Genomic DNA, 27114 nt, shown 5'->3' with positions numbered 1-27114 from the left:
CCACTCCCATCAACCTTGATCAGCATTCAAACCGCGCTGAAAGCCAAGCTCTAACTAACACACCATAACCACCCAAATCACATCAAGAGCCAAATGTCTCTGGTACTCCCGTAGAAATGTCCCACAACACATCGTCTCGAGTTTCAGATGAAGCAAGTTTGGCCAACGCCATGTTGGAAGCCATAAACCAATCGAAGCTGCCACCTCCTCAGCCATTTACTTTCGACGGTGACCTTCTACAATACACCAATTGGAAAACCTCATTCATCGAACTTGTAGACAAAAGGCCTGGCGGAGCAGCAGAAAAACTCGCGCTGCTAAAAGGCTACTTGTGCCTCGACATACAAAAACAGATCAGCGGGTACTGCACCCTAGGAACGACAGATGCTTATCGAGAAGCCTTGAACATGCTCGATGAGCAGTTTGGAGATCCCTTTCTCATTGGAGCTGCATTTGGACGAAAGCTGGAAAACTGGCCAAGGATACCAAACCAAGACGGAGCAGCTCTGCATAATTATGTTGCATTTCTCAAGCAATGAGTTGCCTCGATGGAAAAGATACACACACTCCAAGATCTCAACACTGTTAAAAAGATAAAGAAAATCATCGAAAGGCTGCCAAATTATTTTGAAAAGAAATGAATCCGGAAGTCGACCAAATACCAAGAAAAACATGGTAAGTTTCCTAAACTTCAAGACCTTTGTGACTTTCTCAGACTTGAAGTTAAAGTTGCATGCAATCCTTTGAACAACCTAAAACACTATGATAAACCCCAAACAAACAATAAAACCTCGCTTGAAACCAAAAGGCCTGCTTTACCTAAAAGATCCCATGCATACAACATCACTGCTAGCAACAGTCGACCATCACTTCCAACTCAGCCTTGTCAAAATAGACAAACCCGAAACCAATGTATTGTCGTTACTGCAAAAAGGAAAACCACAAAACAAAAGACTGCATTCATGTAGGAAAACTATTTGTAGCAGAAATAGAAAAGTTCCTCACAGACAATAACCTTTGTTTTAAATGCGCAAGAGGCAGACACAGCTCAAAACAATGCAGAAGCAATCTTGAGTGCAAAGTAAAAGGCTGCAAACAAGCTCATTCCACAATCAACCACCAAAGGTATACCAACAAACCAAAAACAAACCAGAACAATGCGCTCAAAAACAAACCATCTGCAAATGCAATCACACCTGACAATCACTCTACTGCAAACCAGCAAGTTAAACAAACAAATGCAATTCTGACTGAACAGGAAACTATGTACCAACAGCAACAAAGAGTTGAACCGAAGAATCAATCTATTCAACTCCAACCAACTGTAGGACCAAGGAGAATGCCATCCATCCCAGGAGCACTGTCAAACACAAATCCAACCGATACATCTAAAGGTGTGTCTGGACAGTGCTACAGTATCCGCAGCATAGAATCAAATCTCAGCTTGATGGTTATGCCAGTCTTTGTATCATACAATGGAGAGGAGAAACTCACTTATGCCTTAGTAGACTATGTATGACAGCTCATACATAAGTGAAGGACTGCTCAGATCGCAAAATATCCCACGGAGTGCTGTCAAACTGAAGCAGCTTACGCTTACAACCATGAACCACATATCTACAGATACTCGGCTAGCCATACGAGGACTCAAGCTGAGAGGATATGGTGAAAGCTATGAGGTTAAGTTGCCAACAATGATAACCACTCCAGAAAAGATGGAAATCAACAAAAGCTACATCCCAACTGCACAACGAATATCAAGCTGGCCACACTTGAGAGATGTTGCAAAGAAGCTACCACCTGAACTCAATCTCAACATCGATATCCTATTAGGAGGAGACTGCAATGCCGTACATCTTCCACTCGAAGTAGTAGCATCTTCGCCAGAGACACCACATGCTAGACGCACTGTTCTAGGTTGGACAGTCATGGGTAGCCATCATGAAAATAGCGACAAACAGGTATACAGTTACAAAATGTTAGCCAGGAAAGTAAAGTGGTGCCGCTAACTCACGATGCTCCAAGCTTTTTGAATGCAATGTGGAACCAGAGCCGCAACTACCCACACCTGAATCCATAGTCAGGATATTGGAATCCGATTTCACAGCCACAAGAGAAGAACCACGACTTTCCATCGAAGATCGCCATTTCATCGCACAAATTTGAAAACGAAATCAAGAAAGATGAGAGAGGTTACATAAGCATGCCACTACCATTTCGCACCAGACCAACAGGAATGGGATGGAAAACCAAACAAATGGCAACTCATCGACTAAACTTACTACAAAAGAAATTCAGCCAAAACTCTGAGTACGCAAGACAATACAGAGGCTTTATGGAAACTTATCTCAAATGGAGATGCAGAGATCGTGGACTCTGTACCAACAGATAAATCATGGTATCTTCTCCATTTTGCAGTGTTTCGCCCCAAGAAACCACGGAAAATCAGGGTAGTGCTCGACTGCAGCGCTAAGAGTGACGGTAAATCGCTCAACGACTACTTGCTACAAGGCCCGGATCAAATGAACAACATTCTAGGAATATTCATGCGCTTTAGGACAGGGTCAATTGCAGTTACTTGTGACACAGAGCGCATGTTTTATCAATTCAAAGTGGCAAGCCGAGACAGAAACTACCTTCGATTCTTATGGTTCGACAGTGGCTACAAAAGAGTACAGACATACCGGATGAATGTGCACATTTTTGGAGCGACTTCTTCCCCTGGATGCGCAACATTCGGTCTCAGACGTCTGGCTAATACTACAGTGGAAGAATTCTCATCAGTTGACTTTATAACTAACAACTTCTACGTAGATGATGGTCTGATATCCACAGATTCTCTGACAAATGCCACACAGCTCATTCAAGGTGCCATCAACATATGCAAGAAAGGAAACATCCAACTCCACAAGTTTATTTTAAACAGTGGAGAGTTCTTGAATACCTTTCCCGAAACCGAAGTAGGTCAGGGGACAGACTCACAGCTACTAAAACAGAATGCGTACACGCACAGGACAATTGGCCTTCAGTGGAACACAGCGACAGATTCATTTCAGTACCAGCTGAACCTCAGCATCAAAGAGCTAACAAGAAGAAATGTGCTTTCCATACTTGCCTCAGTGTTCGACCCACTTGGCCTCATTCCACCTGTCATTATCAAAGGCAAGCAATTGCTAAAGCAGTGTTGCAAAATGAACCTAGGGTGGGATGACAAACTACCAAGAGAGCTACATTCCCAATGGATGTCATGGTCCCAGTCTCTAGACAACATAGTCATGCTGGAATTTCAACAGTGCTAATAAGTCTTCTGAATTTGGAACAGTGACCAAAGCAGAGCTTCATGCATTTTCTGATGCAAGCATACAAGGATATGGGGCATGTGTCTACCTGAGGCTGTGTGACGAGAAGGAAACTATAAATGTCAGCCTTGTTCTAGAACAAGGCCAGAGTCACACCTAGTAATCCAACCACCATTCCAAGACTCGAACTCCAAGCCGCTGTTTTGTCAGCAGTACTTTTGACTTTGTTGAAAAACAGCTCCGCAACATACAGATAACAGACACCTACTATTACACCGACTCACAAATAGTTCTCAGATACTTGCGGAATGAAGCCAAGCGATTCCATGTCTTTGTCAGTAACAGAGTACAGAAAATCAGAACCATGACCAAGCCAGCTGATTGGTATTATGTACCCTCAGCATTAAACCCAGCTGACCATGCATCAAGAGGGCTTTCAGCAGAACAGCTGAGCTCAAGCATATGGACCAATGGACCACCATTCCTCAACATGCAGCCGATACAGCTACCTAAGCAGCCAGATCACGTGACTCTAGCTGATCTGGACACAGCGATGAGTGAAGTGAAGAAAACTGCCACTACATGTTCTACATTAGCCTGTCTTGACAAGCTGTTGTTTTTGCGTAGTTGTCTCCCCGTCAAGCGGCGAGCAACAACAGCTTGTCACAAGACGTACTGCACCTGATGCATCAAGTGCACTCATAGAGAGTTGTCCTCTTCCGTCTATGCGGTTAAAGCATCAGACTTGTAAGGCCGGCGGCATACTTTCGGCACATTAGCATGGCTTGACCTCTGAAAATGTTGTGGCATTAGCGATCGTAGTTGTATGAGAGAGATATTGCGAGCCACAGATCCCAAAATCAAACGGGCTTACTTTGACAATGATTCGATATGCGAGTAAGATTCTGGGTTACATAACATTCGTAATTACATGTGGCTTGCGCGTTGGATGGAAATTCTCGATGGTTAGTTAGGAATGTCGTCAGCTGGCTCTACCAGTGTCGTATAGGGAGAGTTACGTCATTTTCGAGAGTTCCAAACAAACTTGCTTTGCTATACATGTATGAAGTTCTGTTGAAAATTAAGGTGCCGAATCAGAAACACGACTTATACACAGTCGAATCACCATTTTCTTAGCCTTTTTATATACCATAAAAATCGTCAGAATTTTCTGATTTTTTCATGTATAACATGAAGATCTTATATGTGGTTAGTTAGATTTACACCAGGCTAAACGCAAAATTCCGTTTATCTGACAGCATGGAGTTATTTCGATCTTTGCGTCAACACGTTTCCCCTTAATTTTTTATAATTTGAAGTCTAATTGTGTTTTAAGCAGCATCTTCGTCATAATGGTTAATTGTTGGGCTGTGAGATACTCAGGCAGATCAGAGTTAGGCTTACAGGTTTTCAGTTCTCAAAAGATTCTAAAAGAAGGAATGCATGGATTGTTATAGTGGGCAGGTAAGATTCACGTTGTTTTTAGTGGTTGTATAGATTTAGATATTACTATTAATTTAATGTTTAACTGATTAGTAGGAAAGCTAAAGATGGTTGTAGACTATTATTCACAGCCAAGGCTGGCCTATGTGAACGGAGTCATTTTTTATTATTTTATTTAAACAGTGTCGATGTGAAAATTACAGGTTGGATTATGGAAGTAGCAAAAGGAATCCAAAACCTTTGCGGCCAACTGTTTCTTCTAAACTTTGTGAGGTTAGCCAAAATATAATATAAAACTATCTTGTTATATGTATATCGGTTTTTAAACCATGTTGGCATTCTTATTGTCATTGTAATTATTGCTGCTAGTTGTTAGAATACATTTTATAATTATCATAAATGCTATTCATAAGTTTAGTTGTTTGTATAGTACCACTATTGTTTTTTGTCATGTTTTTTTATTGGTATATTACCAAAGTTTTCTTATCTGTTGTATTGCTTTGCATTTGTGTTATTATTGAAGTTAATAAAAATAGCATATAGTATTTTGCATATTGCATTTACAAGCTTCTTTTATTTAGGCTGCGAGTATGGATGAGAGGGGTCGACAGTGTTGCCTTGTGTTGGATGAGATGGAGATTACTGAAGCCCTTGAGTATGATGCTAGCAACAGCTCCGTAATAGGAGGAGTGACATTACCTGGCCATACTGGCCTTGCTAGTCATAGTTTAGTGGTTATGTTTGGAGGTTGGTGAGGTTAGTTTCTTGTTTATTTCATTTATTACTTTCTTTTTTGTGTCTGCAGTTTTACCACTAATATTACATGTACTTTGAATCCAAGTGTTGGCTGTATCTTTGCAGGAATTACTGAAATATGGAAACAAATTATCGCATTCCATCTCACTGGTGAATCTATTTCTGGGACAGTCTAGCTTCTCTTATTATTGATGTCATAACACATGCAAGCGGTATTGGTCTGAAAGTTGTTGCTGTTACTTCAGACACGGGGTCAAGCATCCAAGCGATTTGGAAGATTGATATTGATATGCCATTTATATTGAATATTGATATGCCACGTCAACTGCCCACTTGTCATCCTATATTGCAGAAACTAGTGAGGAAGTTTGTGAATGTTAGACTTCATATTTTATGTCAAAAACATACCTCCATCTCACAGTCAGTGCAGTCTGGTAGCAAAAGCATGGCCGTGTGAACATTAGCTCAGAATATTCATCAGTTGTTGACATCAGTGTTGTTGAAATTTGATGCTTTCTGTATTTTTACTGTACTCATTCTTGTTGACTAGTATAATATGTATATATGTTATAAACATGTGTAAGTCAGCCATTGCACACAAAATACTACTTTGGCGTACCTTATTATAGTACTAGTACTGTAACAGCTTAGCTTCTTTGACTTGTTTATTCGAAGTTAATAATTTGTTATTGCAACATTACTATGGAAGATTTTCTATGTAGTTTAATATGCCATTTTAGTATTCAGTTTTATTATAGAAAGCTGTTCAATTTTTATGTTGTCCTTCATACTTCTTGCACGTTTAATTAAAATCATTGTCCGTAATAAATTTGCGGCTGGCTATTAATTTGCATAAAACAACCCTGTTTATAATTTTTATGAACAACAAATTGGCAAGTGATGGTATTATCAATAAAATTATCATTGTGAATACATTAAATTGTTTGTTTGGCCGCCCAAAGTTGTGAAATTGCAAGTACACACATTCTAGTGCAGATAATAGGGGTTATTTACTATGAAGCTCGAGCGCTAATAATTAGTAAAATGTAGTTGGAAATTCCGAGTGAATGAGTTTAGACTGCAATTCTCAGTACTCAGCCGCCGAAAATTACTAAAAAGTTGGGAGCGGTTCAGCCGCCCTAGCAAATACGGGCCTGCTACCACTACCACTAATAGAGCCAGCTGACGACATTTCTAACTAACCATCGAGAATTTCCATCCAACGCGCAAGCCACATGTAATTACAAATGTTATGTAACCCAGAACCTTACTCGCATATCGAATCATTGTCAAAGTAGGCCCGTTTGATTTTGGGATCTGTGGCTCGCTCATACAACTACGCTCGCTAATGCCACAACATTTTCAGAGGTCAAGCCATGCTAATGTGCCGAAAGTATGCCGCCGGCCTTACAAGTCTGATGCTTTAACTGCATAGACGGAAGAGGACAACTCTCTATGAGTGCACCTGATGCATCAGGTGCAGTACGTCTTGTGACAAGCTGTTGTTGCTCGCCGCTTGACGGGGAGACAACTACGCAAAAACAACAGCTTGTCAAGACAGGCTAGTTCTACATTGACAACATCCACGCTTCTGGAAGAATTGCAGTACTTCTCAAACTGGACAAAGATGGTTAAATTCATTGTTCTCCTGGAGAACTGTGCAAGGCGCAAGCTAAAAAACACCATTCTTGACCAAGTTACCGACAGACAAAAGGCAGAGACAACCATCATTAACTTCTGCAAAAGAATTGCTTCCATCAGGAGCTATCTCTCCTCAGACAAGGCAGACCACTACAAAAGAGCAGTGTGCTTTACAAGCTGAACCCTATATTAGACTCTGATGGACTTCTCCGTGTGGGAGGAAGATTGCCGCATAGCGACTATTTAGATTACAAGGAAAAGCACCCTGTTGTTATTCCAAAGGCTTCTCATGTCACAGATCTGCTGATCCGACAATATCATCACAAAACTGCTTACCAAGGACGCAGAGGAACACTTGGACAACTACGACTAAATGGATTTTGGATTGTTGGCGCACATTCAGCAATATCTACAGTGATACACAAATGTGTGATCTGCAAGAAACTAAGAGCTAAACCCGAAAACCCGCAAATGGCCCCACTTTCATCGAAGAGGACGGAAGCAACCCCTCCATTTTCATATGTAGGCTGTGACATTTTTGGCCCATATGTCATCAAAGAAAAGAGGAAAGAACTGAAGAAATATGGCGCGATCTTTGTCTGCATGGCGTCAAAGGCTATACACATAAAAGTTGTAGATGACATGACAACCGATGCATTCCTTAATGCATTAAGGTGTCTTATCGCCATACGTGGGCCAATCAGACAGCAGCACACAGACAACGGCTCTAACTTTATTGGAGCCGCCAATGAGCTTCACAAGGAAATGCAAACCAATGGAGATGTCACCAAGTTCAGTAATGAACACATCGAGTTTGTGACCAATGTGCCATACTCCAGTCATATGGGAGAGGCAAATTCGGACTATCCGAGCGGTTTTAAATGGCCTTCTCAAAACACACTCATGCCGCCTAGACACGTTAACATTGTGAACATCAATGTACGAAGTAATGGCAATCATCAACTGCCAGCCTCTTACACTAACAGATGAGGAAGATATACCACTACATCCAAACATGCTCTTAACCATGAAGTCTCATGTGGTTTTGCCACCTCCAGGTGAATTTGACGATACAGATGTATATGCCCGCAAAAGATGGCGTCAAGTGCATGGTCTCGCAGATGCCTTCTGGCAAAGGTGGAGAAAAAAGCATATACAAAGCCTACAGAGCCGACAGAAATGGATAGAGAAAAGAACTCCAACTCAGGTAGGTGATATAGTCTTACTTAAAGGTTAACTTGCAACAAAATTCACAGTACAGTTATTTAGTATCAAAAGATTCATCATGTCTTACTCTGTTGTGTTGTAGGTGTCAAATACGTGGAACAGTGATTACCAGCTCTTAAAACCTCAAAAATGAAAAGCCGCCGTAGATTGGAATCTCTTTATTTATCTGACGTAGTCATTCCAGTTTGGTTATTGTCTTAACACCTATGTTCTCATGTGAATTGAAGGGCCAATAAAAAGCTTAATGTAAAACTTATCGTAGCACTAGTTTATGACAAAAACTTCGGGTTTTACCGAAGACCCCGTATCAAATATAGATGCTCGCTATTTTACAGTTTTCTTTCGGCATTATTCAATCGTTAAGTCGTAATCTGATCAAGTGACCCAACACTTCACAAATAATTTTTGCAGCTCTTTTCGATTATCACAGGTAACCAACAGGCTCGTCATGATTATCAGACAATGATATATACTCCTTCAACGTAAGGTTAAAAAGTTTAACGATTTTTTACGGTAAGTTATAAGATATCAGTGCTAAAAGTGACAGCATTACAATGACGATAAAACAGACGCGTAAAAACAATAAACATGGTTTTATTGAATGCGTGAAATATATTTGTGAAAATATTTCGACGAATGAGGTTGCATGAAAGTGTAAACAGAAACCATCCTGTAACAACTACGTCCCATTTGAGCCGTTTTGAAAAGCGAATCCAAACTATGGCGGTCTCGTGTGGCTGCGATTAACTGTTCGTTTTTGAGCTTTTAAGAGCTTGTAATCACATTTCCACGTATTTGACACCTACAACACAACAGACTAAGACATGGTAAATCATTTGATACCAAATAACTGTAATATGAATTTTGTTGCAAGTCAACCTTTAAGGACGACGCCAAACACAGGAATGACTGGCAAATGGAAAGAATCACACAACTTCTCCCAAGCAAGGACGAACAAGTTAGAAGGGCGCAACTTGTGTTAGCCACTGATAAACTCCACAAAAATTGTAAGCCTGTTGATCAGCAATCTACTTTTGAAAGGCCAGTTCATAAATTGATTACCATATACAGACCAGAGAAAGAGGTAAGTAAATGCTAAGATATGTCAAGGATACGTTAGAGATTTCCGCAGCAAAGTAAGTAAGTATACTCTTGATGAAACTACCCACACTGACATACATAACCGTAACCATTATGCCTTATCCACCACTAGTAGTAGCTTTGTACCATTTATTGCTATAATAAAACACCAACAGACAAAAAAAAAGGAAATAAAATAAGAGAAACAACAACAAAAGGGTAAACAAACTATTAATACCCACATTATAGTAATAATCTTAGAACTAAGACCGTGACAACAATCTTTAGCATGGTAACTATGTGGCAGCATAAGACAAGATTCAGTGCTTTAATTCAATGTACATAGATACAACCTCAGGAGTTAATTTGCCTGTGTCAGGTGGTCAAATTAAAAGGGGGAGTGTAGGGAATTGCGCAGCATCAATGCCTAGTGGCCTTCCCCATCAGCCTGTTTTTGCTTTGACTTTTTTGATTGTGGTTGTGTCAGCAACGAAAGGGATGGTCATAGGTTAATTACTTTATGATAAATGCAACTTGTATTTTGTTTTGTAACCCAGTAAATCAGTTCTTAGCATACAGCTACGCTGGCAACATCAGAAAATGTAGCTTTGATTTCTTGTCATTATGCTACATACATATAGCCAACAGATCACTGATATAGAAATATTACAGAATAAACTGAAACACTAACTACTGTCTGGAAGACCACAATAAGGTATGATTTGTGCTATTCATCCACTTTATAATGCCTATTGTTTTATTTTGAATTTGAGCTTGAATTTATTGCACTGCATGCTGTCACTTTCTATTTTATGCTCAGTGCACATATTATTTCATATTGCCTTTAATTATAGTGTCACGGTTGGTTGGAACAATAAACAAATTATATAAGACTACTCATCCATCCAATCAGTCTACACTGTCAAAATTCAGAGGGATAGTTACATGTACCAGATACGTATCTGGTACGTACCTGGTATGTACCTTAGTAGATTAGTAGTTTTAGGTCTTCCTTGTATCACTTTTTTTTGCATTTAAGGAGCCAGATGGTAAAATAGTTCTTAAATTTCTGTGGCACCAAATGCAAAGCTCTTTTTTCTATGAAACTGATTGTGGACTGCGAAATAAAGGTATATAGACCTATATACATATATACATGTATATAAACTAGTGCTTTTAGCAATAATATATAGATATAAATAGTCAAACTTTGACTTACAAAAATAATCGCTACCGATATTTGCTTTGTATGTTGGAAAAAAGAGTTTTCAGAGAATGCGAAGTTTTTGTAATGTAAAGCATGACACATTTAAAGATGTGGTTGTGTCAAAAAATTCGATTTAATGAAATTAAGACCCATAAAAGGCTAAAACATCAGCTACAATTTGATGCCATTTTTGTCTTTGTAGACCAACCCTGTCCAGAGATATATGCATTTGAATGAGGCCTTCTTTTAAAAAGCTCACGTTCCAGCGGGTGCTTCTTTCGTGATATCACTAGTAATACATCTGAAAAGAAACCACGAGCGATAAATATAAGGTTATAATATAAGGATATTAGCCAATCATCAGCGCGAAATTTTTATATAGGTCATAATAAATGTTATCACTCGTAAAACGCGTTGTCTGTGATCTCAAATCTAGGGATTTTAGTCTATTATTAAATCGCATGGACATCGATATTTACTAAATTAATTAACATCGTTACTTTGATGAATTACTCGATCGACACGTTTTGTTGGCGAACAACATAATTGTAAAAATTGCTGTGAAGTTACAGCGAAGGTGACTCCGAGTTTTCTGGGCATCAGGTGGTTAAAGTTCTACGGAGGAATATCGGAGAATGGAGGTAAATTTATCTTTTACTTTGAGTCTCCTATAGTTTCCTGTTGAATTTACATTCAGATTATATTTCCCTGTTTGAGGCTAAAATGTAATTTCCTGCGCGTGTTAGATACGTATGTATAGTGAGTTCTTGACGGCTTCTCTTTAATCCATAGCATCTAGCAATACAATGGCTTAGATTGATGAATTTACTAAAGGTAATATTTTAGTACTCATTAATACATGTACTAATTAATAAAATTATAACTTTTTGCTATCACTAATCATTGTTTTATACTTTTTTATTGGTTCACCTAGCTACATTTGCTTCAAATTTTCTGTGGCAGTTTTATCTAGTAAATTAGATTTATGATTTGACTTCAGATGTTCACTTTTCACTTGTAGAAAGTGAAGAAAATCGATTGATCAATGCAAATCTTTAACTTCCAGAACCAAAGCTTCGAATCGTTGACTTGGCGTACTTGTGCCTTTGTTAAACATTTATTCGTTTTTAAAATTACACTCGCAATCTATCAAACTCCCAATTTGAAAGCTTTCGGTAGATACGCTTTAGAATGACATATCTATGAATGAAATATATTTATTGCATTTGTTTTACTGATTACAGGATGTTTACGTCGTCCCACCAGCCGAAGCAGCTTTGTCAGTATGGAAACTGCCATAAAGGGGAAAGAGAGACTTGAATGTGTGCTGCATAAACCATGATGTTTTGTTTGAGTTTGCTGCAGTAGATGAATTTGTCTTATTGTATCAGCTAAAACTATGTGAGTGGCCACGACTTGATGAATATTTTTAATAAAAGCTTTATTCCGAGATGAAAATCTTTTTGCTTGTAAAAATTATATAATAAAATAATATTGTTGAAGATAATGCAAAACATGATTTGCAGAATATTGTAGTGAATTGGATATGGTATATGGATGTCCGCAGAACTGGAGAATGTGAGTTCAAATTCAGTTTGCAGCAGACTTCTCATCTTTAAAACCTTATCCCTATGTATATTCTTTTCAAAGACGCAGGCTGCTTATTTTACTTACGGTAGTAAGAAACTTGTAGTCGGTGTAGGCAATGATATACATCCCCGCCCCAAAGATAGGCGACGGACATAATGTGGGCAGGGCTTTTGGGAGTCTGTATATCGTTGGTGTGGGTAGCGGCGGAACTGTGCTGATACAAAGACCTTATTCTACATAGTTTGCTTGACAGAATTACCGTAGACCGGTAGAATTGGTAGTCGGTACTCAAATGTTTACACAGCATTTGGAGAAAGTGAGTAAGACAAGTTTTCAATTTTCGTTATTTGAGGCCTTTGAAACATTCATAATAATGTATCTGTAGCAGGATTTAAAATTTTATTCTAACCAACATGAGCAAATACAAAATAAAATATATGCCAATAGAGCCGCGTAGGACTAGACTTTTATCGCAAATAGCCGATGTGAATACACGATATATTGACAGATAAATCACGCGTGACATCATTTTGGGCAAGTCTGGGCATGTTTTTTTGGCTTGAGCATTTTTACCGCGATCAGATTTTTTCGATTTTAATCTTCAAATATCTTGGCAATGAGATCGCCTAACACAACAAACAACATATCAACTGATAGAGAAAAAAAAATACTTTCTTTTAAAATCAAATCAAATTTGACGCAACCACATCTTCAACAGCTCAAACACCTTAATGATAATACTTCTGGTATTCCACATACAAATGAAACAAAAATAAGTATGCAAAACTACATGTATGTAACAAAACTGAATTCAAGAAACTAAATTAGTTAAAAGCATCTAAATAAATAAAGTACTAAACTATAACAAGGTTGCATCGCTTTTGTGTTGAACTTGAGGCAAAATTAAACCATAACTGCCACGAACAACTTTTATCGTATTTACTAGGTAAATCAGACATGCTGATTCCGATTTTGTAATCAAAATAAAGATTAGGCCACTAACTTTCAGAGTAATAAAGGATTTTTTATAGCGTTTTAATATCGGTCTCGAAAACAACACGATCGGCATAACAAGCTCCGCCCATAAATACTTGACGTAACCTAGCTTTTTAGGAACAGAAGTTACGTAGAGATGTTTAGACCGATTTAGAATAATAGAGATGGGTGTTTTAAAATATATTAATATCTAAATCCAGCTTTAAAAATAATATCAGTCTTTTCTGAAAGGTAGATAAGCTATTTAGCATTGCATATTTAAAAAGCGCGATAACAACGCTAGCTCGTGATAAAACCGCGCTTTTTGAGCTAATTTTTCTCGGCGTCCAGCCCATTTAAACGTTATGTAACAAGCTGCGAGCAATTTTAAATAGTTTATATCCCTTTCATAAAAAACTGAAATTATTTTACAGGCTGGATTTCGATAATAATGGGTTTTAAGACACCCATCTCTATTATTCTAAATCGGACTAAACTTTCCTAACTTCCGTTTCTGAAAAAGCTAGGTTTCGTCACATATTTATGGGCGGAGCTTGTAATGCCGATTGTGTTGTTTTCGAAACGGATATTGAAGCGCTTTAAAAAAGCCTAAATGACTTTGAAGGTTAGTGGACTAATCTTTATTTTGAGTACAAAATCGGAATCAGCGTGTCTGATTTACCTAGTAAATACAATAAAAGTTGTTCGTGACAGTTATGGTTTAAGGGATAGTCTTGGCGATACGGGAAACAAACAGCATTAAGGTAAAGGTCCCGATAAAGATACAAAGCTAAATTAACTTGGACTATATGAACTTTATAAATTAGCATAACATATTTTGGCACTTTTTTAGCAGTTTTTAATTATCACAGCCAGACTCTCTACTTTTGTTCAATTCCGGCTTTTATTTCTTCATATCACTTGTACTGTTTTTCTCACAATACCTACTAGATAGCTTCAAAAATCCTTTGAAAGATTTATCCAAAAATTTTTGATCACATGTTTCTAATATTTGTAAGTTTAATTGTAAATTGTAAAAAAACATTGCGCTCCATCACTTTTCACAGCATCTTCCAAATCATAAGAGTTTCTTTGGATTCATGATTGTAAAACTAAAAGAGGAACAGTAGCAAAGCAAAAAAAGGTGGAACCAAACAATCTGAAAAAATTGCCGATATATGTGATGATTTACAAAGCAATAATGTGCTGAAAAATTTTGGATATCAAATGTTGGACATAGCTTCACATGTCGAGGCTAACAATCGCTTAAGTTTTACATCATATGTTGAAATTTGTATGAAGAGTCGAACATGAGTTGAGGTTTGACTCTAAATGACAGTTTAAAAAGCATCCTAACAAAATGAAGATATCGCAAGAATGAGTAGGAGGGTGTCATTCTGACACTACCTAAAATTTAAAAAAACAAAAGAGTTTGGCAAGCTTCGATTGGAAAGACGTGCAACTAAGTAGAACTGAGAGAATGACTGTATTCAACAGATACACATGTAATTGATTAAAAAATTAAGGGTTTGCAAGGATGCAGCACAACATTTTAGTTCACGATTTACTCGCTCCTGAATTGCTAAATGATAATTATCCATCAGATGTTTTTGCTGTCATCGGTCAGTCATGTTTGTTAATACCATAAACAGCAAAAAGGCAAAAATTGTGCCAAGTCTTATCATTACACGAATTTGACAAAATTATTTTCCTTTGAGTTATGTTAGTGTGACAGTCAAGCAAACCATATGAGCAAGATAAAAAATAAAATGTCGCTTAATTGATCGGGCATATATAAATACAAGATAAAGAGTTTAAGGGTGAGCGCATAAATCATAAAAATTATGCAGAAGTTATTGGGAAGAGACGAGCCAGCCAAGAAGAAAAACTAGACATTTCATAACTATTGTTTACCACACTAAAGGTCATTCGTGTAACTTGGCAAGTGAATGCAGTCTATGCTCGTTTTGCTTGATTCGCCTTGCTAATAAACAATCTGAAGTTAGTAAAAATGAAGAAAAGAAAAAAATATATATGTAAATATTTTATCAATTATTATCTATGAAACTAGTGATGCGGGCGTCAATGCAAAATAGCATGGCTAATCAAGGGACTGGGTCTAAAAGTCAGAAAGCCCCAGAGTGGGCTATACCAGGTTATTAAACAGATCTATACAATTTCAACAACACTCTAAATTTAGCAATACATTTTATCTTCCTGAGATAAACAAGAAGAGTGGTTCAAGGCTCGGACAGCTGGTATGAGACAGCTTGTCTCTGGCCACAAATTGGCATAGCGGAAGGCTTAGTGAAGTAAATTTTACTAGACAAGGACAGACGACTCCCAACTCAAGAACGAGTTCACGCAAACTCGATGAACAAACTCGTGGGTGAGCCAATAAACAGACTCGAGGGCGAGCCGATAAACAGACTCGTGGGTGAGCCGATAAACAGACTCGATGGTGAGCCGATAAACAGACTCGTGGGTGAGCCGATAAACAGACTCGAGGGTGAGCCGATAAACAGACTCGATAGTGAGCCGATAAACAGACTCGTGGGTAAGCCGATAAACAGACTCGATGGTGAGCCGATAAACAGACTTGTGGGTGAGCCGATAAACAGACTCAAGAGTGAGCTGATAAACAGACTCGTGGGTGAGCCGATAAACAGACTCGAGGGTGAGCCGATAAACAGACTCGATAGTGAGCCGATAAACAGACTCGTGGGTGAGCCGATAAACAGACTCGATGGTGAGCCGATAAACAGACTTGTGGGTGAGCCGATAAACAGACTCGAGAGTGAGCCGATAAATAGACTCGTAGGTGAGCCGATAAACAGACTCGTGGGTGAGCCGATAAACAGACTCGATGGTGACTTTTCTCAACTCTTACACCCTAGTAAGCCAAGCGCAATAATTCTTGATGTTCGGTCAATAGCACTTATAGTGAATGCAGCTATGATACGCTGGCTAATATCACAATGCTAAAGTCAGAAACAGTGACAAGAGTTTTATACACTATTTGCTTTAAAAAATCAAGCAGAGCTATTGTAAAGAACGCAGTATTTTTATTGGTGTTATATCTCACAGCATCAAACAGTAACACACCAGCAATGATAAACCTGACAGGTTATATAGCAAATCCAGGGAAAAATCTACAATTGATTGGCTGCACAGTAATTAGGTCAACTGTTGCCACAATAACATATTTCGAATACAAAAACGATAACATTTGTCACTAATTAATCACACAATACGAGTATTAATAATTATTTTAGTATTTGTATAGTAACATGCAAATCTTAGAACAATATGGCAATAAATGATTAACATAAAAAATTGCTAGTATAACACATACATATACACTACATTGGACAAGTGTTAAGCATGCGCCTTATAAATGACTCTTCAAATTTATCTGAATTGCGACGAACGTAATATAGATATATTGAGTCAGCAATTTGAAGCTGCCGGATTATAGGCTTAGAAAAGACGTCATCAACTCTCTTATGCATGCTGACTGTCTATAAATACTGGTACACACTGATTGACAGTTCATTCGCTTTTACATGCATGAAGCACTCGTGTACTTTTTGCGACTTCTCTTGTAACAAGGAGCGTGACCTACAGAGGCGTGCTCGTGTACACAGACACCGCTGCTCCTCCTGTGATGAAGTGTTCACCACCCAGCCTCTCCTGCAAGCGCACATTTCTGCTGAGCACCGGAGAACACCGTCTACCCAGACTGAACCCCGGAGACCGAGGGCGTGTTCATCCCGTCGCCAACACCATCACCGAGGGCAACGCTACACAATGCCACGGCAAGACCGACGGCTGTACTGGAGGCCAGCCCGTAATGCTTGCCCTACTCTACGGCATGAAGTGGAATCCAAGATCGTTCGCCCACCGGTAGACCCTATCAGGAACGACAGTGACCCTCTCGGACGACTGAATTCACCAGTCAAAATCGATTTCTGACAACCAGTAGTCCCATCAACCAACTCGGCCCTTTTCAGGGCCACCATTTCCATTTTAAGGGTTTTGTTCTGCGACGACAATGGTGGAAACTCAGTGTCGTACTTATCATCCACCTTTTTTACTACATTAGGTAAAGAGAGTTTAGACTGCCGAGTAAGGTAATACAGTGCAGGTTGAGATTCAAGGTGAAAAGTATATGCTGTATGAGCTAAGAGACACAGATGCTGTTAGTAAAGCGTATAGTATGTTGTATAGGGAGAACTATAGGCCTACAACATACTATTGTTCCAGGATAGTACCTGTGTTGTGATGGATCACTGAATATCAGCATAACATTAAGTTGGTGCAATGTTTCACTTTTTTAGCATTTGGTTAAACACTAATGCATATCATAATTATTTTTCAACGACCTTGTAAAATTCGATATTCGATTCGGGTAATCAGTGTTTTCTATATACATATACGTATGTATATTGCGACGATTTTGTGTAGCATGTCTTTAATGGCATATCGGCCTAATTTCCCATCCCCGTGATGAAGCTTGAATGTTTTAGTATTCCACAATATGACTTGACTACTAAGTGATTTGTACTAATGAGCTCAGCCTCGTGAATACTAATCGGTGAGCGCTAAATGTAGAAGGTACAATATAGCAATTTATCTGCTGTGCGTTTGTTTAATGTTGTTCTTTCTCAACTTCATTAGAAGTGTACGAACATCCTCTTCTGTACTAGCAAAAACTGGTTGCATTGTTAATACATTACTTACAGTGTTTTAGATAAAGTATGAAATCTTTAGAGTATCATTGCGAGCTTCATTTTAAAGTTTGTTCAACTACATCATACCAACAAAACGCAAAGGAGAAAGTAAAAACAAATTATAGTACCTTCGTACGCGCGAGTACAGTAACTAGACTCTTGCGCGACAGTCGATAGGGCGACAGACGCTTTTTGTTCGAAAGGCGACAATTTCAGACGAAAGCGCGACACGATGAACAGAAAGACACAGCAATTCCTAACAGAAAGGCAACCAGATAGTTTGCTCTTTGGTACGTATGCACTGAAAAGCTGTGATGTTTTGTTTGTATGTATTGTTTACATATATTTTTTGAAACATGGTTTTAAGACTATTACTACTTTGTTATTGAAGTTTTGTCAAACGAACTGAATAATGGCACACTTTTTTAAACGCCAAAGGCGGCATTGCTCTGTTCACGCCCGCCCAGATCTTTAGCAAAATGTTAATGCTAGATTTAAAAACGCATCTAGCTTAATAGTTTACAATATTGAAACTTGTATCTATATCAACATGTTCAATAAGTTTCGATAAGCTACGTTTTCGGGTAAATTATCGAAAATCTTGTCAGGTATTATTTGAATTTCAGAGTTATCTCATCTTGAGAAGAAAAGGTTATTGTCTCGAATATAGAACATCGAAATTCACAGTACAGTAAGCTGCGAGAGATGTAAGTCGGCTCTCTGCGTGAGATGAAAAGACAACTCCCCATTACTGTGATTTATACTAGAAATTCCACTGTCATACAGCCTACGACCAAAGTGATATTGGAAAAAAAGAAAGGGTACTGATGGTTGAGAAATGCAATATTAGCAGTCAAATGGCACTGCAGTGCAATAGGATAACTGCAATGGGAGCTGTAATGTACTGGGTGTGGGTGTTATTATATACAACCAACAGCAATAATGAAAGGAATAGATTACTTGTTTATATCTCTCCCCTGCAATAGGAGAAATGCATTATTGACCAATATTAGGAGTAAAATGCACTGATATTATTAGAATAATCAATATTATTAATATAGTGACAATATAAAACCAATGCAAAATTTTGTTTACATTTAAAAACGCCATAGTTAGCGATATCAAGAAGTTGTGATATTTATCTAGATTTTTAGAAAATCTGTACTACGTAGTCATTGTTCTGTAGTCATTCAAACTTATAATTAAATATCGTAATAATCTCATAAGAATCGTTAGAAAAAATATCGTCATTTCCTTTACTTACACTGCGTTGGACATCAGTTAGAATACCAAAGTACTCAAGTGTCTAAAATTCCAGTTTGAAATCGGCAAAAATGAAATGATTTCAGTACTCCTACGTTAATTACAGAAACCGTCGACAATGCCATAGACTGGTGAAATGTGCACGTTATTTTTTCGCGAAATGCGCACGACTTAATCGTTCTATTCTCTGTCGCCCGGCGTTTCAATTTACGGTCTTAACTTTTATTAAACCAAGCTTTTCAAGTGTTTTGTGACGATTTTCGTCCTAATAAATCTGTCTATTTGTGTATAATCCGATCAGATGGGTAAGTTTTAAAAGAATTTCGATAATTTACAAAGACTTGGTAACATATTTAAATAGGCTTATATGTGCTTTGTATCGTTTTTATACTTTAACTAATCTACAAAACGATGGTTAAATTTGTTGATGAGATTTCGAGACAAGGGTTCGTCTCATTGTTGATGAATAATTTTCGTAAGTTGTGTGCACATGCATTTATCATAAAAACTCTCATACTTCGCTTCCACTCGTTTGTTCGTGGGACTAGCATGTGTTATATTTATCAGCATGTACCAACTTATACACACCAAAGTATCAACACAGAACGTTGTGGCAGAGCAAAGTGATAGAAAGGCCGAGAGATGATCATATAAGAGAACTTGTATAATGTAAATACGGTTTTCTATATAGAAGTGTGGTCCATGTATGATATTGGACAGGCAATTCCAGTATGATGTAGACAAGCCTCCAGCCTTCAGTCTAGATCAATTATCAGCTAGGATACTGAAGATGTGTAAGGTATAGCTACAAGCTATACCTCACGAACAATGCAACCAAATCAAAACGACCAACAATGACCTTTATTCTGTTCAACGAGAAACATCGCAATCAACAGCTGTTACTAATCACCAATTCATCTATCTGACAACGTATAAACAATACTCCATGCAATGATATTCATACATAAGCATTATTCTAGACCTGTCAGACCACCCATCCGCTTATCTCCCCACATTGGAATATTTAATAATAACATTTTATAGTTTGTTTGACACCTGTTATCTCTTGGTATTCCACTCAACTGATAACCTGTTTAGTGCTTTGTTTTGCAACTGGATTTCTACTGATATTGTCTGTTCTTGTGTTTGTAACTAAATTCGTACATCAAATTGATTATGTATGTGTCTTTCGCAACCTGCTCTTGTATTCATAACAAATTCTACTATTATTATTATTATTATTTTATTATTATATTATTATTATTAATTATTATTATTAACTAGTATTATACTTACAACATCCTGCCAGATGTTATTGTTATCTGATGCCTAAATACTTTTGGTATGGCCAAACCTATAAAAGGCAATACACTTTTTATATGCAGCAGTCTGTTTTATACAACCTTCACTAATGCTTGTATATACGTACTCAAATATACTTATTCGCATTTACGCAAGATAAACTTGTTACTTAATATAACTAAGTAGAGAACTTGTTGCTGTGTGCAAGAACGAGTTCAAGTGTCAGTTGGCTGTGTGCCCTGACAGATGCTCCTTTTATGCAAGTATGGTGAACCAAAAATCGCTTGGTTAATGCGTTGTAAAAGCATCAATTTGAAAATCTACCCAAAAATGACTGTATTTTGTCCAATAAGCTAAGGAGTTGAGTCTTCAAGTGTTACCCGTAAGTCAACCAGTGCTCCAGCTCAGGTTGTATCCAAAAGAGGTCATTCAATAATGCAGAGAATATTTATATTTACAAAACTGAGCCTCATCTTGTGCTAAGGTTTTGCTAGAATGTTCAATCTCATCTTATGGCAGCTGGAAACTTGCAGTTTTGTAAAAACCGTATAGATATACAATTAAGTGAAAACCTAAACATACGGCATACAGTATATTCATAAAAAATATTGCAACACAGAAGTTTATATAGATAAATCTCAGTGTTTGTTTATTGTTGACATTTCGTTTTCAGTCATCACTGATCCAATTATAGCGATTAAACTCTAGCAATGAAAAATCCACACGACAGTAGAGGTCAGAGGTCAGCTTGCGACGATTGCAGTTTCAAGTTTGCATATGCCCGCACCTGACCACAAGGCTAAAATGTTTTTACCATTGTCAACTATTTTATCTACAGTATTCTTATTGCAATTGCAGGTTATAAGCTACTTGTAAACTCTTAACCTTACTTTTTATCGGTTACAAGTTTATAAGTAGCTTGTAACATGAGGTTTTACTTTTATGTACTTTTGATTATTAATCAGTTTAATCTTTTGTGTTTTTTTCTTTTCAAAATTTTTTACAAGCTTTTTCAAAATCCCGTACCAATTTTTTTAAGTTGTAATTTTCAAATGTGTCGTTTCTATTTCAAATGTCCCATTACCCGCTTTAATTACCGGGTTCTCTTGTAGCTGTCACGAAAAACTATGTAAAATTAAAAACTTACAGGTGCACTGTTGTATTATCTTGAGTAGGAATTATCTCTATATTCTTCTCCGTTTAGTTAGACGATGTACCCTCATGCGCTTCACTGCTCTACGTTTTTGCCAGTATCATCAGAGAAGCACCAGTATCATCAGAGAAGCACCAGTATCATCAGAGAAGCACCAGTATCATCAGAGAAGCACCAGTATCATCAGAGAAGCACCAGTATCATCAGAGAAGCACCAGTATCATCAGAGAAGCACCAGTATCATCTATCAAAACTTTGGATACAATGAGCTGCTGCAACAGTATCCTCTTTTATACACACACTTCTATGTACTTGTTATTATTAATTCTATATATTTGAAGTAAACGCTCATAGCCAGATGAACAACACTCTTGTACAAGGTGGTGGCCCTGAAAAGGGCCCTTTGGGGGAGAATCAGCTCGAAACTATAGGCTATAGTCCGAGTCGATCACGAGGGTCAGGTCAGATCGCGAAGACTACTCGCTTTGGAGGAGCATTAGATTTAGCATGTTAGAACTAGCTTACGGTATTTATGGGTAATAAGCGGGCGTATCGGAGAGAGGACTTGTAAAGCGGAGGTAATAGACACTCGTTTTGTTTGTTTTGCGCTAACTTTTGTGGTAAGATTTGACTGGATCTTATCGTTTTGCTGTCTTATCCATGCGTGTAACCAATTACAGTCAGTAAAATTGACCTATATTATTTTAACCAATTATCTTAGTTTTTGCTATTTTTGTGTGTATATAAGGACATGCAATCGTGTTGTTAGAACGTTCTGCTCGTGTTGTGCTTTGTGCTGATATTCGTGAATAAACTTTGACGCTTTCTTAAAGTGTTGTTAATTGATTTATAGCAGACTATCTAGTAGGGAGCACTAGCTTTATTTGTTTTGTCTTCTCCTCATAAGCCGTGGCTTAAGACTGCGTTTCATAGCTGCAGCCACACAAGGCTTCGAGGGACGACAGACAGATTTGGCGAGTCTGTAACGCTGTGCGTAGGCACGTGGTATTAGACAGCGAACCACAGCTGCATCCACGCTAGTGCACCACCTCAGCCAGACAAGTGTTCTGCCAACTAATAGGAACTAGACATTTAATGATAGTTGGATCCTACGCGGCCAGTATTCGGTCTGATCCTACGAGGCCAGTATTCGGTCTGATCCTATGAGGCCAGTATTCGGTCTGATCCTACGAGGCCAGTATTCGGTCTGATCCTACGAGGCCAGTGTTCGGTCTGATCCTACGAGGCCAGTATTCGGTCTGATCCTACGAGGCCAGTATTCGGTCTGATCCTACGAGGCCAGTATTCGGTCTGATCCTACGAGGCCAGTATTCGGTCTGATCCTACGAGGCCAGTATTCGGTCTGATTCTACGGGCCTGTGTTCGGTCCAAATTCGTCAGGGCCAGTCTTCGGTCCAGCTTAGTCAGACTTAGGGTAGCTCCCGTATAATCTTGACGGTCGGGTGTGGCATCATTAGCGAGTATTACTTTATTGGTGGCAGCGGTGGGATCTTGCTGAAGAAAGATCAGAGAACCCACATAAAACAGGAGGATGTCGACACCCCAAGCCTCACCAATATCATCGCGAACCAGGGCAGCTATTGGAAATAGCTCGATTACAAGACAGATGGGAGCCATAGCAGCTGATGTGAATCATATGGCGGAAGAAACTGTACACCTAATGAAGGCATCAAAAAGGGCAACTCTACCTACACCTACGTTTGATGGGACCTCCGATGTCGATACATTTATACACCAGTTCACGCGAGTTGCACAGTTAATGCAGTGGGAGGAGCCAGAAGCTGCTATTAGATTTCAGATGGCGATATCGGGGCCTGCTAAAAAGGGACTAACAGCAACATCCTTCGAGGGGATGTGTACTCAGTTAACCTCCCGCTACCGTTTGAGTGAAGATAGCGCAGTGAAGCTATTGAAATCATTGAAGTGGAAGGCGAATGACAATGTTCATGAATTTGCTGCTTATGTGCGCAAATTGGTAGAAAAAGCTTTTCCGGAGCTGGATGATACACAGCAAGAGAAAAGAGCCATTAAGGAACTTACCAATGCGTTGCCATCGGGATGTCAGCCGCTTTCATGGGAGCTGCGCCATCGTACTCCTGATAGTTATGAAGAGGTGGTTGAGCTTGTACAGTCGTTTGGGGAGCTAAATTTTGGAGGACCCAATCGCATAAGCCAGGTCGAGACAGATGAAGTGAGTTGCCTGCGGAAGGAAGTTGCAGCTCAGGCCGCCTTAATTGAGCAAATGGTAGCTTCGCAGGCGCAAATGCAAAAGCAGCTGAGCGCTGCCTTAACACAGATACAGCCCAGGCGTACACCAATTACATGCTACCGTTGCCAAAAGACTGGGCATATGGCCAGGAGTTGTCCGACCATGCCTAGACCGGCCCCAAAGCTGCAAGCGGAAAACGGCAATGTTCAGCAGGGTCAAGCCTGAGCCCTGCTGAACAGGACCCTATCCGGCAAACTATTGTATTTAACATTGGAGGGCACACATCTGCTCTATTTGTTCCTACCAGGTTTGAGAACAAAACTATGCCCATGCTACTCGACAGTGGTTGTACACAATCCGTCATTCCAACCGCGGTGCTGGAGACCTTGCCACGAAGTTGTTACACACCGGTATCGCCCACCCGAGGTCGCGGGGTGCTCGCTAATGGGGAGGAGATCCGGTTAGATGGGGTCACAACACTAACCTTTAAGCTGGGTCGTCTACAAGTAAGTGCACCATTCTGGGTGGCGGACATCAACAACCACGCCTTATTGGGGCTCAACTTTTTCCAGGAGCATGACAGCTCAATCGACTTTAAAACTTGCCAGTTCCAATGCGATGGTATCAAAGTCAGCTGTTGCTCAAAAGAGGGAGAACCCTTACAGGTCGGGGTACAAGCCAGACACGCAAGCAGGATTCCTCCGCAAACGGAATTGGTCATACAGGCCCGACTAAATCGTGTCTGGGTACATGGGGCTGGGTGTATTGAAACCACTCAAGCAGCCCCAGGAGTGGTAGTGGCTAGCTCGTTGCACCGCCCTAATGGGCAGCTCTTACCCATACGGGTGATGAACTATAGCGATCATCCAGTGACCATTCCTGCGGGCAAACGGATTGCGGTTTGTACAGCAGTACAAGCAATAGAAAGCCTAGACATGGCCACCCCAGCCATATCAGACAAAAACTGGGAGGATATCGTCTGCAGATGGTGTGAAGGTCTGGATCAAGAAGGATCCGTAAAAGCAAGGAATCTGCTCAGCAAACATCACGCAGTATTTAGCAGAGAGAAATTTGATCTGGGTCGAACAGATGTTGTACAACATGACATAAATCTCAGCACTGGAGCTAGGCCTATCAAACAAAGACCGTATAGACATGGGCCTGTGCAAGAGGAAGAGATTGAAAAGCAAGTCGAAGAACTAAAAGCACATGGCCTGGTCAAGGAAGGTCATGGTGCATGGAGCTCTCCAGTGGTGCTGGTAAAAAAAAGAGATGGCAGTTGGCGCTTTTGCGTCGACTATCGTAAGCTAAATGAGGTCACACAAAAAGATGCTTACCCCCTTCCGCGCATAGACGACAGTCTGGATGCTCTTGGCGGGAGCCGCTTGTTTAGCACCTTGGACTTGACATCCGGATATTGGCAGGTGGGGCTAGCTAAGGGAGCTCGAGAGAAGGCAGCCTTCGCCACACGTTCTGGTTTGTGGGAATGGCAAGTCCTCCCCTTTGGTCTAACCTCAGCTCCATCGACATTTGAAAGATTAATGGAACGAGTACTGCGAGGGCTACACTGGCGAACTCTGCTTATATATCTGGATGATATAATCGTGTTTTCCAAAGATTTGGACAGCCATCTCAGTAGGTTGGAAGAAGTATTCACCCGACTGAAGGCTGCGGGGCTGAAATTGAAGCCGAGCAAATGTACGCTTTTTGCAAAACAAGTAAACTACCTGGGACATGTTGTCAGTGCAGATGGGGTGGCAACAGACCAAGAGAAGGTTGCAGCTGTTAGAAATTGGCCAGTACCGCAGCACAAGACTGATGTGCGGGCTTTTCTGGGAACTTGCGGGTACTATCGTCGGTTTATTGCCGGGTTCTCCGAACTCCAAAGGCCACTCAGTCAACTTTGTAAACGGGAGGCAAAGTTCCGTTGGGATGAAAATTGTCAAAGAGCATTTGATATACTCAAAGAGAAGCTGACATCAGCTCCTATTTTAGCTTACCCGGATTACACCTTACCCTTTATTTTGGACACAGATGCCAGTCAGGTGGGAACTGGAGCTGTTCTCTCCCAAAAGCAAAAGGAAGGTGAGAAGGTTGTCGCCTACTACTCCAAAATGTTTTCCCCGGAAGAAATGAACTATTGTGTCACCCGCAAGGAGCTTCTGGCCATAGTCAAGGCAGTAAACCATTTCCGGCCACAACTATACGGCAGGAAGTTTGAGATACGGACGGACCATGCCTCACTTCTCTGGCTTTTACGAACCTCTGTTCCAACTGGTCAACTTGCACGTTGGATGGAAACACTGTCAGAATTCGACTTTTCATTGACTCATCGTTCCGGTCGCAAGCACAACAACGCTGATGGATTGAGTCGCCAAGAGTGTCAAGACTGCAAGCAATGTGCTAGGTTGACAGGGGAGATTAAGTTGAGTGCCTTAGACAACCCAGAGATTCATAAGTCAAAAATAACCTCCGAACAATTGGCTGACCCACACATTGGACCAGTCCTACAGGCCGTGAAATCATCAGGTGCTATTGATGAAAAACATGCATCGGCAGAAACTCTCAAATTGTGGTCAAGAAAAGAATTTTTGGAGATAGGCCCAAACGGGGCTCTGCAGATCAAATTGCCAGATGGGCGCCATAGAAGTCACCAAACTGTGTGCCCTCAGGAACGGCGGTTGCTAATCATGACTGAAAATCATAACCAGGCTCACCTGGGAGTCAACAAAACCCTACTAGCTATTCGTCGACAATGGTATTGGCCTGGTATGACGGGAGACATCCGAAGATTCGTGGCGTCATGTACAGCGTGTCAACAAGCCAAGGTAGCTCGCCATCGCCACTTCCACCCCAAGAATCATCTAACGGCAGGCCGGCCTTGGCAAGTGGTTGCTGTAGATTTGTGCGGACCGCTCCCTGAGACAGAAGCAGGAAATACGCAAATATTAGTGCTGGCAGACCATTTTACCAGATGGTATGATGCCATTCCGATTAAAGATGGCAAAGCTTCCACCGTGGCTAAAATACTGGATGAACGGGTGTTCTCATATTTCGGCATTCCTGAAACATTACACAGCGACCAGGGGGCGCAATTTCAGTCCCAGCTGCTAGCGGAATGCTGCAAGCTCTGGAACTGTACGAAGACCAAGACGGCACCTTATCACCCACAAGGGAACTCAGTGGTAGAAAGATTAAACCGAACGGTAGGGAAT

At 39.8% G+C, this 27114-nt stretch overlaps 3 protein-coding genes across 4 annotated transcripts in view; 2 read left to right on the top strand and 1 right to left on the bottom strand.

The window, feature by feature from the left end:
* Positions 1–21999, bottom strand: part of LOC137387569 (leucine-rich repeat protein SHOC-2-like) — a 30287-nt gene extending 8288 nt beyond the window's left edge. The window contains exon 1 of one of the 2 annotated variants that reach the window (XM_068074030.1): positions 21664–21999. The gene's annotated coding sequence lies outside the window, so the exon portion shown is untranslated. Of the gene's footprint in view, positions 1–17961; positions 18085–21663 lie in introns of those variants that run through there. The other variant, XM_068074029.1, reaches the window with a different exon arrangement.
* Positions 1512–3984, top strand: LOC137387218 (uncharacterized). Its single transcript, XM_068073557.1, has 4 exons — positions 1512–1917; positions 2419–3202; positions 3294–3420; positions 3538–3984. The coding sequence occupies exons 1-4, from the start codon at positions 1512–1514 to the stop codon at positions 3982–3984; spliced, it is 1764 nt and encodes a 587-aa protein (XP_067929658.1).
* LOC137387215 (uncharacterized) lies at positions 6954–8129 on the top strand. Its single transcript, XM_068073554.1, has 2 exons — positions 6954–6980; positions 7260–8129. Exons 1-2 carry the CDS (start codon positions 6954–6956, stop codon positions 8127–8129), a joined length of 897 nt encoding a protein of 298 aa, XP_067929655.1.
* Positions 22000–27114: the final 5115 nt, after the last annotated feature.

This window comes from Watersipora subatra, chromosome 2, assembly GCF_963576615.1.
Source record: "Watersipora subatra chromosome 2, tzWatSuba1.1, whole genome shotgun sequence".
NCBI lineage: Eukaryota > Metazoa > Bryozoa > Gymnolaemata > Cheilostomatida > Watersiporidae > Watersipora > Watersipora subatra.
Note: the sequence above shows the minus strand (reverse complement) of the source record. Positions and strands in the feature narration are given on the sequence as shown.